This window comes from Odontesthes bonariensis, chromosome 10, assembly GCF_027942865.1.
Source record: "Odontesthes bonariensis isolate fOdoBon6 chromosome 10, fOdoBon6.hap1, whole genome shotgun sequence".
In the NCBI taxonomy this organism is placed as follows: Eukaryota; Metazoa; Chordata; class Actinopteri; order Atheriniformes; family Atherinopsidae; genus Odontesthes; species Odontesthes bonariensis.
This window is the reverse complement of record NC_134515.1, coordinates 13,881,924-13,896,795: the sequence shown is the minus strand read 5'-3', so window position 1 is coordinate 13,896,795 and position 14,872 is coordinate 13,881,924. Positions and strand designations below refer to the sequence as shown.

The 14,872-nt window shown below is 42.9% G+C and overlaps 1 protein-coding gene across 1 annotated transcript; it reads right to left on the bottom strand.

Annotated features, from left to right (window-relative positions):
• Positions 1–5,226: 5,226 nt before the first annotated feature.
• Positions 5,227–13,878, bottom strand: LOC142390709 (acylamino-acid-releasing enzyme). Its single transcript, XM_075476347.1, has 21 exons — positions 13,495–13,878; positions 11,940–12,075; positions 11,614–11,689; positions 11,453–11,528; positions 11,243–11,355; positions 11,013–11,147; positions 10,776–10,867; positions 10,436–10,473; positions 10,226–10,347; positions 10,082–10,142; positions 9,693–9,787; positions 9,527–9,578; positions 8,713–8,816; positions 8,468–8,600; positions 8,296–8,379; positions 8,106–8,186; positions 6,541–6,629; positions 6,190–6,383; positions 5,965–6,067; positions 5,472–5,578; positions 5,227–5,340 (listed from the first exon to the last, which is right to left on the bottom strand). The coding sequence occupies exons 1-21, from the start codon at positions 13,610–13,612 to the stop codon at positions 5,241–5,243; spliced, it is 2,109 nt and encodes a 702-aa protein (XP_075332462.1). The 5' UTR covers positions 13,613–13,878; the 3' UTR covers positions 5,227–5,240.
• Positions 13,879–14,872: the final 994 nt, after the last annotated feature.

Sequence of the window (14,872 nt, the reverse complement as noted above, 5' to 3'; positions counted from 1 at the left end):
GTTTAGGTCTAACCCTAACCCAAAACCAGACACTATCCTCCCACCAGTTACGCCTCAAGATCCTGTCCAAGAACACCACAACCCGGGATCTGTGACATCTGTGACTTGGGTTTTGATTGGTTGTAATGAAAAACTTGTTCACCCTTTCTTCCCAGCAGCTTTTCCTGTTTTTCAAGGACATCTCTCAAGCAGCAATCAGGAGGTGCATGATTGGATTAAATGACACCAAAGCGCCTCGTGAGACTGTGTCACCTCTGGCACTCACCAGTGTTTGCGTGGGCGAGAACAGCAAGCATAAGCCAAGTACTACAGAGCCATGAGATCAGAAGTCAGGGTTCAAGTTTTATTCTCTTAATTTGTCGCTCCTCTGCTGCTATGTGTGTGCTTTTACAATCATTTTGAAGACCTGATTCATAAAAGTAGCTTTTAATTGTTTTTTCTTTTATTATAAGATTTATTGAATTTTATTTTGATCTAATTTCGTTGGCATTGTCACCCAATTCTTAAAAGATTGTTTCATAGAGTAAAATAGAAAAAATACTTTATTCATCCCCCAATGGGGGAAATTCAAATTAGTCAAGTAGCTCAAAAAAATATTAATATTTACAATGATTGTATATTAACATCAACAATAATAATACCGATTCTAATAAAAAACTACTTCTAACTAATAATAATAATAATAATAAATGACTAAATAAATAAATAAATCAAAAAAACTAATCAATCAATTTGAGAAGAACTCAACAACCAGTTAAAATATCGTTGCCTTATGGCTGTGGGAACAAAGGACCTTCTGAACCATTGAACCAATGAACCATCATTGTCTGATACTTTGGTAGAAAAGTAAGGCATTTTAAAAGTGAAAGTGAAGCTTCACCTACACACATACTTGTAGGATTTGAGGGAAGGTTTAGTCGCTTTCGGTAGCTTTAACAGTTGGCCAAAGAAAATTGAATTCAAGAAGCTACACACATGTAGATATAATGTTGATAATCATCTCACAATTGGTTAATTATCCCGAAGCAAAATCACTTGCTAAGATTTAATACTGAGTTTTTTTTCATTTCAATGTACTTTACCATGGGGAAAAAAAGTCAAAATAAAGCCAATTTACATGAATATGCTTTTCTGTGAGTATTTCACAAACTTCAGTGAGACTAGGTTGAAACTTTGGGGAACTTTAGTGGCCCAAAAGCAGCTGAGCTCACTTTGTTCCCTGTGGTTGACATTGTCATATTGTGAGCCAGTAGTGGCGAGATGAAATGTTTGAGGCATTATACTGAACACTACCCGTACTTCAGTGTCCACTTTATGAAAGACTGGACTGGAGGACGAACACGAGAAAGGTTGCAGCATATTTTCAGATGAAGCTTAGATCATTCAGTGCATGCAGCAAAACACTGGAGATCTTGTGTCTGTCCTGTCTTTATTGTGGATTCTCTGACGAACAGATCATTCACTCTTGCTTCCTAATCGTAACCACAACAGCAGAAAAGTTCTGATTTAATAACGTTTAACCACCAAGTGGTAGATAAGAGCTAAAAAAAAATTAAAAAATCACTCCCAACCCCCTATTACCCTGCATGGCACTGTTACAAAAGGTAGCTTAGATGCAGCATGGGTATAGGGAGATAGTTAAATGTGACAAAAGGAAGATGGAGACAAGCCAAATGTTTGGAGAAGGAGAGATGAAAGAGCTTTGTGTGTGACAAAGTTCAGACGCCTCCCACAGCTAAATAAAGCATGGGGGGGGGGTTATTCCCATGGCATGTTGGATACTGTGGACTTGGACAGTACAGTAGATTTAAGGCAGACCATTGCATGCCATGTGTGGTTCAACAGAAAACAAAAAAACATGGAGATGACTTGCAGGTTGTTTTTCAAATTTTCAAGCTAAATCTATATTCCTCTCAAGTTTGCCAGGTTTTGCTTTAAAGACGTTATGGTCCTTTCACCTTTTTTTGTAATATGTAATATGACCACATACTAGCATCACTTCACAGATGACGACAGAATAAAGGGAGATAATAGATAAAAAGAAAGATATTTTTTTTTCAAAAAGTGAAAGGTGACCACATCAATGGCACTGCTATAATAATAGGTCACTCCTTTCCTATGTGGGGCCCTTTTTGTCCAGACAACCTTTAACAGTCAAAGAGTGAACCAAAAGGGAGATGGTAAAATGCTGCTGCCTTTCAATAAAGGCCTGTTTTATTAGGCTTGTGAATGCACACTGTACACACACATGAATGCTTTTTTCATGGTGAAAGCAAGAAGACAAAGAAAACGGATTAAAAGCAGGAAGAAATATCCGTGTAAAGAGGTTTGAGAAGCTAAGGGCCACGTTTTATTGAGTCACATGTGGTCAAACAATTAAAAAAAAAACATTTTACGTACACACCTCAAATCACACGTAATGTCTTGGCACAAAACCAGTGTCCCTAAGTGAAGGTCATGGCTTGAGGGTTCGGATGACAGAAGGGGAAGTTACCATTAGTGTAAAGAGATGCAGATGTCGAAACTTTGTTGTTGAGAATTAGATTTATTCATCTGGAAATCCAACTTTTACAATTTTTCATCAGGAAATGAGTGTTGGAATAACAAGTTCCAAGTTATATGACGTAAACAGTTATTCAACTCCAGTGTCAACCAATTCCAGTTGAATGCAGTCAACATTTTTCTTTGTTCTTTTGATTGCAACAGTACGGTAGGTCTCTTTTTAAATCAAATTGGGCTTTAATCCTGCTTTTTGGGTAAGCCAAATTAAGAAAAGCTTGGTCAATACCCTCTAGTAGTAAGAAGAACCAGGTTTGAAATATTAAACTTTACTGCCGGCTTATTCAATTTAAAAGGAACTTCCATCGGGGTGTGATTATAATTCCTCAGATTAAACTCCATGTCTCCATTAAAGGTCAAAAGCCTCCTAGGTTACCTTTAATGGATCACACAAGCAAGACACAACATGTCACATAATTCTTTAGAGGTGCTGGTAGCCAGATTTTGTTTCCTTTCAACAAAGCCAGGCTGGTTGCTTTCCCGTGTTTCCTGTCATGCTAAACCAAACGGCTGCTGGCATTGGCTTCAAGACTCAAACTATTCCTTTAATTCAAGGGAACGGATACAATAAATAAATATTAGATACAACTAATGAATGAATGATCGGGGTCAAATATGTAGTGACACCCTGAGACAGCAATGAAGGGAGGGTTAAAAAAAAAAAAAAAACTAAATGTGTTATTGTATTTAGAGCACTGAATCCTCATGTTTTAGTGATGCCTCAAAAATCTCAACTCGAGCAAAACTTTGTACTTTTTAGCAAGAATAAAATCTCAAAATGTTGTCTCTTCCCTGAGCTTCAATACGGCATCATTCTGGGGCCGGAATTCCACATTTGTTGGTGTGAAAAAGTCCCGAGACGAGAGGTTATATGACTCTCCTCTACTTATCATTATTTTTCTTTTTACTTCTTGTTCCCATCCACCTCTGCTTTGCTGTGTTCTGCTCAGTCAGTTTCTCTCTGCGGCCGGCTGGAGAGGGGAAACACCAGAACAAACCAACACCAAAAGGCTCTTTGTTCGCCAACATCAAAAAAACACACTTTCCGTCTTTCCTCCCTTTGTCTGTCTACCTCCTACGTACAACCAGCCTGAGCATTAGTCTTTCCCCCGGCTCTAGTTTTCGACAATGCTTCATCTCTGTGCCCCAGCCCACACGCCAGAATACCACAGAGGGGCGCCGTGAACCTCTCCTTCTATCTGGCTCGCTCATTGTCTCCAACAGCCGCTCGCCTCTGCCTCACTCCTCTCCCCTTTATTTGTCACTTCCTCATCAGCACAATCTCCATCCTTCCCTCAATCTCCCAAAATTGGTGATCTCACCCAACACCCACATCACAGTGACTTCATCAGGCAGCAGCTGCAGTCAAGGCTGCAGAGCAGGGTGTTGGTGGAGAGGACAATTAATGCCGCCACTGTGTCTGGGACTCCAGTGAGAGACTTCCAGAAGACATCAGCCACATCAGTGCTTCATGTGGGGTTCTTAATTTCTCAAAATCAGCATCTGTGGATTCAGTATCAAATGAAGGAATGCCCACTGGTCATGAGATAAAAGTGGTGCGACCGTTCGTGAACACTATCGAGTCAGAACAAGGCCACCAAAGAACTGACAAGCAAGCACCGCTCCCCCAGCAACTATCTCAGTGCACTTCTTATCTAGAAAGATAAATGTTTTGTTTTTAGAAATAAGGCTTTACAGCATGGGACACTCAGGGTGAGGAAGTCCAGAAATGATTCAGAAAGAAATGATGTCTCTCTCCACGTTCTCATCAGATAACTGTGGATTTTCTTCTCAAGAGTAGATCACCATGACAAGAAATCCAAATAGATTGCTTCTTGAGTCTAGTTTATACCTCTAGACTTAAATGTCTGGATTACAGTAGACTGTTTGTTCACGCAGCCCCATGAGAAAGCTGCCTCATTTACAGGCTCCAGCTTGTGTTTCAGGTGGTTTACAACACTGCAGTAGCAGTGTGTGGTTTGGTTACAGAACCTCATATGTAACACAGATGACTAACATTTGAAGTTCTTTCATTTCTCTTTTTTGTGAATACCTAGCCGTTGATGCAGCAAAATAACTCTTTTTACTGCTTGGCTTAACTTAGTCATTTGAACTAACGTATTCATGAGCGTCGTTGTTGATATCTACAACAGTCGTGCAAACACACGGCTTCATAAGAGGTCTCATTTGTAAGGGCAGGAAATACAAGTTAATTGGAGCGGGGCGACACTGCCATCTGCTGGACACTTGCAGAAGTTACATTTACTGCATAATGTGAACCCTGTGTCAAACCAGATTGTTGGTAGACAAAGTGATTTGGACTCAGCCATTTTGGCAGGTGCAGGTGAAACATTTTCTGTTTTTGTTATTGCATAAAACAATTAAATGAAACACAGTTAAATGCAATAGTGAGAGTTTCTCCAAACATGACTACATCGATACTTTATCACTTTGACTTTGCTGGATTGTCTTTATTTCATGCATTCATGTTTTTTTTTCTTCTTTTTCTTTAAAAAAAATTAGGCTTCACTTTAATACAAAGAAGGTGTTTTTCTTATTTGAAAGGCAGTGACGTGCAGAAAATTTGAAATGGCGATCATAAATCCATTCAGCCTATCTCTGACAGTGCTCAGCAGCAGCAAAAGAGGTTCATCACAGGGCCAGTGTCTGTGGTTGTGTGTTCAGAGATGCTGCTGCAGCCACAGCACGGTGTTGTGGAAGCAGTCGGCCTGTGTGTCCACCCTGGACAGAGAATGGTCATCTTCTGGAAACCACAGCAACCTGGGAGAGGAAATGATAATATCCGTCCTGATGAGATTGCAGTTACTTATTTTTGACATGCTGGAAGCAGAGAGTTGACCTAAAGGCTCTGTGGCAGGGCTGTGATGTTTGCCTCCTCATCTCTGTTGTACCTGACAGGTGAACCTCTGCTCTTCAGCACTCGGTAGAGCTCCAGACCCTGGTGAGGAGACACTCGCCTGTCTCTGCCGCCCAACATCAGCAGCACCGGAGCCTTGATCTGCACACCATAACACACAAACGTTAACGCAATGTGCTTGAATTGTTTTTTTAATTAAACTCATGTAGATTCCTATTTCCATATAACCTAAAGTAATATATTTAGACACAGCAGTGCAATTTGTTTAGGAAAATTGACGCGATGACCTGTGAAAATTTAAATGTACCGGTACATGGATTTAGCACCACCTACAGGACACTCCTGGTAAGACTGTAAGAGCACACAAAGCTCTATAATCTCTCTCAAACTACTAGTATGGATTTGCATTTATTAAGTCAGGTTAGTAAAATACACAGTAGAAATGATCTCTGACTTAATAATGTGTAAATCATGTCCTATATTCTGGCCATTAGATGGTATCTAAACTGTGCTTGAATGTGTCTGACCTGAGCAGCGTGTGCGATGGGCGACTTCTGCAACATGGCAGCCAGGGTTTCAGCTGTGGGTATGTTGTCATAAGAGAACTGAAATCCTGCACTGGAGTAACGCCTGGAGATAGTGAGGGAAAAAAACAGTGTTCACAGCATGGAGTGGACTGGATGTGCTGCAGCTGGGCAAAAGCTTTGCACATCACGTGTTGGTGGACTGTCACGTGTCGGCGTGTCCCTCACCAGTCCACAATATCACTGGTTCCAAGTAACGTAGCAGCGTTAATGACAGGGTTTCTGGCTGCACACGCTTTGTAGAAGTCCGGGTACTGACCCAGCAGATGACATGACAGGAAGCCACCATGAGACCCGCCGATCACAGCCAGGCGTTTAGGGTCAAGGGTTGTGTCAGTCTGCAGCGCGGTAAGCACGGCCCGCTGGGTAAAGACGGTAAGATCCAATCATTTTCTTACATTTGCAAGGAGATGCTGAGCTGCTGATGAATTCACCCGCGTTTATTTCTCATTTTGATATCTGTTGCCAACCTAATTCTATCCAGGACTCAACGTCAGATGATGGAAGACAAACCAGTACCTGCACGTCTTTTACATCCTGACTTCCAATGTGACCAATCAGGGACAGAATGCTGTCTTGGCCAAACCCCGTGGATCCCCGGTAGTTCACTGAGCAGAGAGAGTAAGATAAAATAACATCAATGAGAATGAATATCAGAACGCATTTCTGACAAAAGATACATTATAATAGACAACAGTAAGCCTCACTGTTGTCTGATGGTACCTCAGTCACACTTTGCCACAAAAGCAGAGCAAATTCTACATTCCAGATGCATAAATGATAAGCAACCACAAAAACAATACGTCCGCCTTTCCCTGCACACAAACTGGTGCTTGTAAAGGAAAACTGTGCGTTGAGAATGTGTGCCCCTCACACATCTTTCAGACCATACGTGCACATGTTCTCAGGGCAATTTAAGTCTGATACGGTGAAGTGGAAATGACATGAGGCGTAATTTAACTCACGACCAATTTCACGGATCTTACTCTGTCTGTATTACAAGGATTTTTCTTCTCAGGTTTTGTTTCTTATTGTTAGTTTTCATAACAGATGGGGAATAAATTCACTTAATTGTGGGTGCTATAAATAACTGCAGCCGTGCATAGGAGACGTGCACCAGGATGGTTCCTCGGGCCTTGTTTGAAGTCCTTGTTCATATCACTTTAAGATGAGGACCCGTATTTAGAGTATTTGTGAGTTATTGCGTAGTTAAGCATGCTCTGCTTTAGGTTTCATAAAATTGGGGCCAAATTGGGTTAAAATTAGGTTTCAAGTAAAAACAACCTTTTGTCTTGAGTTTTGTGAGGAAATGGGCTGATGCTGGTCATGTGTAAACTGATTAATCTTCGTTGCCTCTTGTTCAAGAATGATTTTTTTGTTTGTTTGTTTTACTTCTACAGTATTGTTGTTTTTTTGTTACTTTTTTTTTTTTTTGGTTGGTGATGCATAGATGCATTTAGTTTCTTGACTGCAAATGGGATATTTCCAAATAGGATAACATGAACCAACGGTTGTGTTGCATCGACTGTGTTCTGAACATGAGCAGATTTATGCACATTGAACTTTGCTGGGCCAAAAAAATATTGTTGGATTAGACAAACACAATCGGTATCAGTCCAGAATTTCCCAATCGTTTGATTCCTACTTTTTTCATTCAGCAGTTGTTTACTTTGTGACTCCAGTACTGGAACCACCAAATGACTTCTTCACCTCAATTTCACTTTCAGTAAAGATGGGGCGGTTTGATTGATTTTGACACTGGCATATCTCTTCAAGTGGAGTCCAACTGATTCATTAGAGGAGTGGCTACAACTCTAAAGAAGAATCAGGTTACATGTGCGTATAATTTTACAATGACTGAGGTTTAGAAAAGACAACCATAAATATGCATGGCTTTAGACTAGAGACAGTTTCATGTATCTGGCCCGAGGGGTCTCCATGGTTTGATGGCAGCCTCACACTGACAGAGAGATTTCATTCCAAAATATTTCCTCAAAATTATCCAAGTAATTCTTTAATGATGCCAGTGTCTGTGTGTGTTTTGTGCAGGTTTTACAAAAACCAGGAGACAAAACATATCTTACCCATGAGCACAGCGAAGCCGAGTTTAACCAACCCTGCGGTGGTGCAGTTCCATTCAGCAGGGAACTGAGAGTGGGGGCCGCCTGAGAGAGCAACCAATGCAGAAAATATCATATATGTTTCAATAATGCACATTTTAAAATGTTCCCTTCTAAATCTAAGAAAAGAAAGAAAGAAAAAAAGCCCACAGACCATGGATGAAGACGACCAAAGGTATTCTGCTTCCACAAAGGTGTTGAGACGGTTTAACCAACACAGCCCCAAAATCTAAACCAGCTGGATGAGACAAAGACACACAGAGCTTCAGTATGAAGAACAGAGCTTAACCTCATCCTTAGAAATTAAGTACAAACTGAAAGCTCACCATACTGTTTGTTGTCCTCCTCTGGTGGAGGCGTGACATCTAGAATTTTCCAGTAGAAGTCAAAGGTCGTGGCGGGCTGCTGCAGAGTTTGCCAGGTTACGGGCTCGCCTCCCGAAGGGAGGAATCCCACCCTCTGCACACAAACACAAATGGCCAATAAAACAGAAACATTTCTCCCAATAACGTAGTTTAAAATGCATCACACTGTCTACCAATACAGTGTTTGTATATGTGCGCTGTCTGACCAGAGTGGGAGGTGCGTTTGGGCTGGAGCAGCAGACGACCATCAGGTCCCGCTGGACAGTCAGCAGCTTCCAGGAGCCAAAAACTCTGTCAGGACCAGAGAGATCTGCAGCAGAAAGACAGCGAGACAGAACAACAGACGGTGAGGAGGACGACAGACACAACAAAGACACATGGAAGAGGTGAAAGAGAGAAGAATCAGTCTCAGTTAAATGCTAATTCTCACAGATCAACTACATTGTGATTTGGACGTACACAATGACTCTCATGGCAGTATTTATCTGTCATCTTTGACGCTCACTGTTTTAGCCTTTCTGTAACTCTCACTTGACTTTTATTTTCAAATTTCCCCATTAAGATGTGGCACTGATTTGAAGTCTGGTGGTCTTATCATACCTTCCACTTCTCTCTTGTGCTCCTGATGAAGATAAGAAGATGTAAGAGGAGGAAGAGGAGGAGGAGGAGGAGGAAGAGGAGGAGGAAGAGGAGGGGGAGGGGGAGGAGGGAGGGGAAAATGGGACTCAGAAGCTAGGGGAGGATCTGGAAATGGAAGGAACGGAGAAGGGGGAGGTGGAAAATGTGGGGACAGGGGAGTAGGTGGAGGAAGAGGAGAGAAAGGGAAGGCCTGAGGAGGGGGAGGAGGGGGTGGAGAGGAATAAGAAGACCAAAAAGGGGAAGGAGGAGGCGGGAGCAAAGGAGAGAGTGGGGTGGGAGGAGGAGGGGGAGGGAAAAGAAGTGATGGAGATGAGGACAGAAGAGAGAAAGGAGGAGGAGGAGGAGGCAGAGGAGGAGGTGATGGAGAGGAAGGACTCTTACTATCAGAGAGGGAGGTGACTTTCTTTGATCTTCTGTCAACCATAAAGAGATTCTGAAAGAGAGACGAAAGGAGCAAATGAGTCATGGAGAGAAAAAGCAGAACTTGTTTAACTCCGACGAGGAGCCTGCAGCAAGGAAAACGTGTGTACTGGCAGTGAGCGTTTACCTTCCAGTTCCTGCAGGCGCTGCTGAACACCACTCTCTGAGCGTCTGCAGACCAGCAGCAGGGCGGCAGAGCTTCATACACACCTGCAAACTCACCTGAAACGCACAAAAAAGCTCATGCTTCATCTTTTTTAAAAGGTACTCCACAGTTTGTGATTTCTACTGATTTGAGTATCTTCAAGCGTCGTAAACAATCGTGAACTTAAACATTTCTAACAGCATCATCAACACAACACTACTAAGCTTTACAAAAAAACCACGATGAAACACAGAAGTTGTGAATAATGAGTGAGAGCCTCTGCTGATGAATAACATGAAGAAAAATGTATTCAAGAATTGAACAGTCTGAGCATCACACTGCCATCCCATCTGATACGAACACTAACCTACCAGTCTGAGGTCTGTTGACAACATCCAGCAGTGTGGAGGTCTTCCTGCTCTTCAGGTCCAACTGTGGAGGATCAACATTCAGATGTTAACAGAGGGAACGCATGTGGACAATCACAAACCCCCACACACACAAACCTACAGTACCTGCTGCAGACTGAGGCACTGGTTGTGAGGACCAAACACTTTACCCTGCAGGTAGATCAACGTGGACCCGTCCGGACTTAGCCTGGGACAGGACACTGAGAGATTGTCCCCCGACAGACATTCTGGTGTGGAGGGAGCAGGAAGTACAGTACAGGGGTCAGGTGAACAGAATGTGAAACATTAACAGAGAAACAGAGGTAATGTTCTCACCACAGTGTCCATTCAGGTCGAGTTTGAACAAAGCTGATCTGAAAGAGTTCAGAAAGGAAGAGACGTAAAATGAGGAAGCAAAGAGTGCAGGCAGGCAGTTAACAACCTAAATGTTCCTTTCCAAACTATACACACCTGCAATTAAGCTTGTGAGCAATATTTGGAATCTGACTAAAGTAGTAATACACAAATGGAAACAATTTTCATGTTTCATGTCTCTACTCTAATTACTAACGAAACTGAAACGGTTTCGCTGAGGCCAATGGTTCAAGTTCCTCTTCACTTTTGAAGAGAGGTCTGTCTCAGTCTGAGTGAGGAAACAAAAAGGCATCTCCGTCACCTGCGGTTGGAGCAGAACTTCAGTCCAAGTCTGAAGGGTTCGTGGTACCAGCCGACAAAAAACAGCGACTGACTGCCGGGAGCCCAAAGAGCCTGAGGACAAACACACATGCAAATGTTAAACTGAGCTGAATAAGAACCAGAGGCGCAACCTAAAGATAGTTCCTGTCACTATGAGTAAGAATCAAATAATTCAAAGAATCTGCACTTATCTTAACCTAAGGTTCTCTGTCCTTACCTGTCCAGGTGAGACGTCAAGCGGGACACCCTGCAGCACTCTGACTGCACCGCTATGCAAATCCACCACGCAAATCGCTGGGACGCTCCTGTTGGTCAGAGCCTCCCCCCAGTCCTCACAGTACACACTCCTGTCCTGTTTGGACACAAACACCTCTGCGTGTGGTTACCGACTCAACATGGATGCATGTTTCCGAGTTTTACGTGTCTCCACTTGGGAATGTTTGATACTTTTCTGAGTGCAGATTCCCGGTCTTGTGTTTCTGCTGATGAGTTCCTGCTCCTCTCAGCTACGTACAGCAGTTTGTTCTCACACTCCGACCACGACAGACAGCCAAACTGGGCTGGAAAGACCAACACAAACAAGTTTTACTCAAGCACAGAAACACCTAAGAATAATTGTTAAGGAAAACACAGAGGACAAGTGTGCATCCATCTGACCGTCATCATACACTCTGCCATGCATGTTCAGGGCGGTCAGGTTGAGGCATTTTCTGAGGCCATGGCAGTCCCATATCTAAACAGCAACAACCATAAACAACACACTGTTCAAGTGCTCGAACAACGACTTCAGCAGAGATGTCAGGGTCCATATTTCTTACCTCTAGGAGCTGGTGGCTGCCTGTTTCCCTGACAACGGCCCTCAGGCCCTTAATGGGAGAGAATCCACTCAATAACCTGAAAAGCAGATATCAAAACTCTTTCAAACTGCAGTCAGTTTGGTTTGAATTACACTGAACACCAGGCTGGAAAGGCTGTGGCTAAAAGCCCATTTTGTACAATGCTAGCGAGATGAGAAGTAAAACCACCCGAGGTCGAGCAGGTGATTGTTAGCTGCTGTTGAGCTGCTTTTCGTTAAAGCTCTCTGATTATAACAAATTTAAAACCGTTTAAAAAAATAAAATAATAAAATCACAGCCCAACTCACTCTCCAGACATAGGTGCACATGGTCCTGATGGGAGGGCGGTCCTGATGTTCTTGTGGTTGTTGCTATCGGCGATCAGAGTCCACTGCTGTGAGTAGCGAAGTCTGGAGCCTCGGACCAATTCACTCTGAATCCACTCTGGGTGTGGACACATTGAACAGTTTTCAAGTTGGGTTTAATAAAGAGGAGATAAATCAGCTCATTTGTTCACATGTATTAATACACATTAATACACACATCCAAAAGGGAAAATCTACAGCATGATGCAAATAGAAAACTGAATAGGCAGGTAGGCTTCAGAAAAAGGCCAGAAGTCATTATAGCAAATGAGCAACTTTCTGGTTCCTTTTTGCCACTAAAGATTACTAAAGTAATAATATTACTATTTCTACTGAAATCTCCACTGTCCCTTCTCAGATCTAATTGAATGTCCAACTATTGGAAGCAGTAGTTCAGAAAAGCAAGGCTACCCTTGTTCTTTAACCGATTCACTGTTTCTTAAATCCTGATTATGTTTCTGCTTCAGAAATCGAGTCGCGTTTTAGTGTTAATGAAATCCTTCAGCAACAAGATTCTGACCATTTAAACAGCTTTTATACCTCAGTCAGTTGTAACAAGTGTTGTTATCAGGAGGACATGAGTGTCCCTCCCTGCACTTACAATCCAGTTTAAAATCATCCGGTAACACTTGGGTTGAGTGGGCTTCCCCATGAGAAACAGATGGGTTTACTTGTAAATCTTTCTAAACCCTTAAGACAAGATCACTGGCGTCAGCGGCAGAGCATGGGCAGGTAATCAGATTCACATGCCATTACTGTGGTTCTTCACATTGGCGAGGTTTTCTATGGGATCCTTCCTCCTTTGTGATCGTCAGTCAAAAATATCAGCCGACATGGAGGCTGAGGACTTTAAGCAAACCTCAGAGTATAATAAATCATTAAGCGTGCCGTTCACTTCCTTCAGCATTTTCATACTGTGTGATGAACTTTGCAGACTCCCTGGATCCTTATCAAGACCTAGGTTTTTGGCATTCGTCTGCTTTTGATGTGTCCCGCCGGTCTCCTTCATCCACAGAGAGAACTTAACATCCAAAAGCTGCACGATCCCTGCACTGAGAACCCCTTTGATTATATCTGAGTATGGTCAATGCAGTGTAATGAAATCATAAAGTGAAAATGGCTTAAAACCCTCTCCAATTAAGCTGATGTATAAGCTCTTTGTGGCGAATTTGGAAGGTATATTGGATTTGGAAAATCCCAACATTGTAGAAAAGAGCATGTTTTTCCTGCTCCTTTTTTCCACTGTTTGGCAAATTTTATAAAGCAATTCAATTAAACCACCTAAGAAGTGACAGAAGGTAGTTTAAGATCATTTCTGTAGGTTCTGTGTTTCTATCCAAGCAGTCCATAAAGCTCCCTGCATCCCCATGAGGTGTAAATAACGCCCGTCAGCATCATCACCATCATTATTATTATTATTATCATTGGTGGGTGACATGAAACTGCCCTGCAGGGGATTGTGTTTGGGACACAGAGGTGTTAGCAGCAGTTAGCTCACCTGCCGTCACAGTGTAGATCCGGACCTCTGGGAGCTGCTCTTCACTCACATGGGCTGAAACTGGAGTAGGCAGGCCGCCGACTTCTCCGTACACCCCGATGATTTGTCCACTCTCCATCAGGGGTCTGCTACTGCACGCGCGCGCGCACACACACAGCGCACATTAGATATCAAACCGTGACCATCACAGCCGGTGCACGGCCAACCCTGGATGCACAGATTATAGCACACTCATGCATCGTGGACTGACGTTAAAGTGTTTCTTCAAAGGAGCGAATGCCGGCAGCTTCAAGTTTATTCACATCACTCTGTCAATCACTGTGTCGCCTCCTCTGGGCCTGATTCAATAGTTCACAACAATCACTTTTACTGCTGCAGCGCCTCCATGTTGAATTCATGAATGGGCGATACCACTTCGGGTCACTTTGAAGGGGTGTAATGGTGAAACTGGCCGCAAGGGGGCAGCAGAGACAGATGGTGATACGTCAAAACATGTTTGGAAGGGAAAAAAAATTTAACAGATGGGGAATAAATTCCCTTAAGGAGTTAGAACTACAAATTATACAAAGAATGCCATAGCATCCTGCTTCAAACAAAGTTTGAACATCAAAATAGTGTCTGCTTATCTCAGAATGAGCTAGGCTAATTTTGAAAGGCCTCTTCAAAATGAGTAGTAAGCTCTCAAGGTAAGGGGATCTAAAACAAGTGACTAAAGTGATGAGAAACTTTCCTGAGTCTCTTCAAGCAAAAAGAAAGCTCAAGAACAGTGGACTCTATAGCAGTGGAGATGCGTTCACTGGAGTGATGAATCACGCTTCTCCATCTGACAATCTGATGGAGGAGTCGGGGTTTGGCAGTTGCCAGGGGAACGGTTCTTGTCTGACTGCTTTGTGCCAGGTGTAAAGTTTGGTGGAGGGGGGATTATGGTGTGGGGTTGTTTTTCAAGAGCTTGGCCCCTTAATTCTGGTGAAAGGAACTCTGAATGCTTCATTATACAAAGAAATTTCATGCTCCCAACTTTGTGGAAACAGTTTGAGGATGGCCCGTTCCTGTTCCAACATGACTGCGCACCAGTGCACAAAGCAAGGTCCATAAAGACCTGGATGAGCCAGTTTGGTGTGGAAGAACTTGACTGGCCTGCACAGAGTCCTGACCTCAACCCGACAGAACGCCTTTGGGATGAATTAGAGCAGAGACTGTGAGCCAGGCTTTCTTTTCCAACATCAGCGTCTGACCTCACAAATGCGCCTCTGGAAGAATGGTCAAAACTTCAGATGAACACGCTCCTAAACCTTGTGGAAAGCTTGCCCAGAAGAGTTGAAGCCGTTATAGCTGCAAAGGGTGGGCCGACGTCATATTAAACCCTGTGGAATAAGAA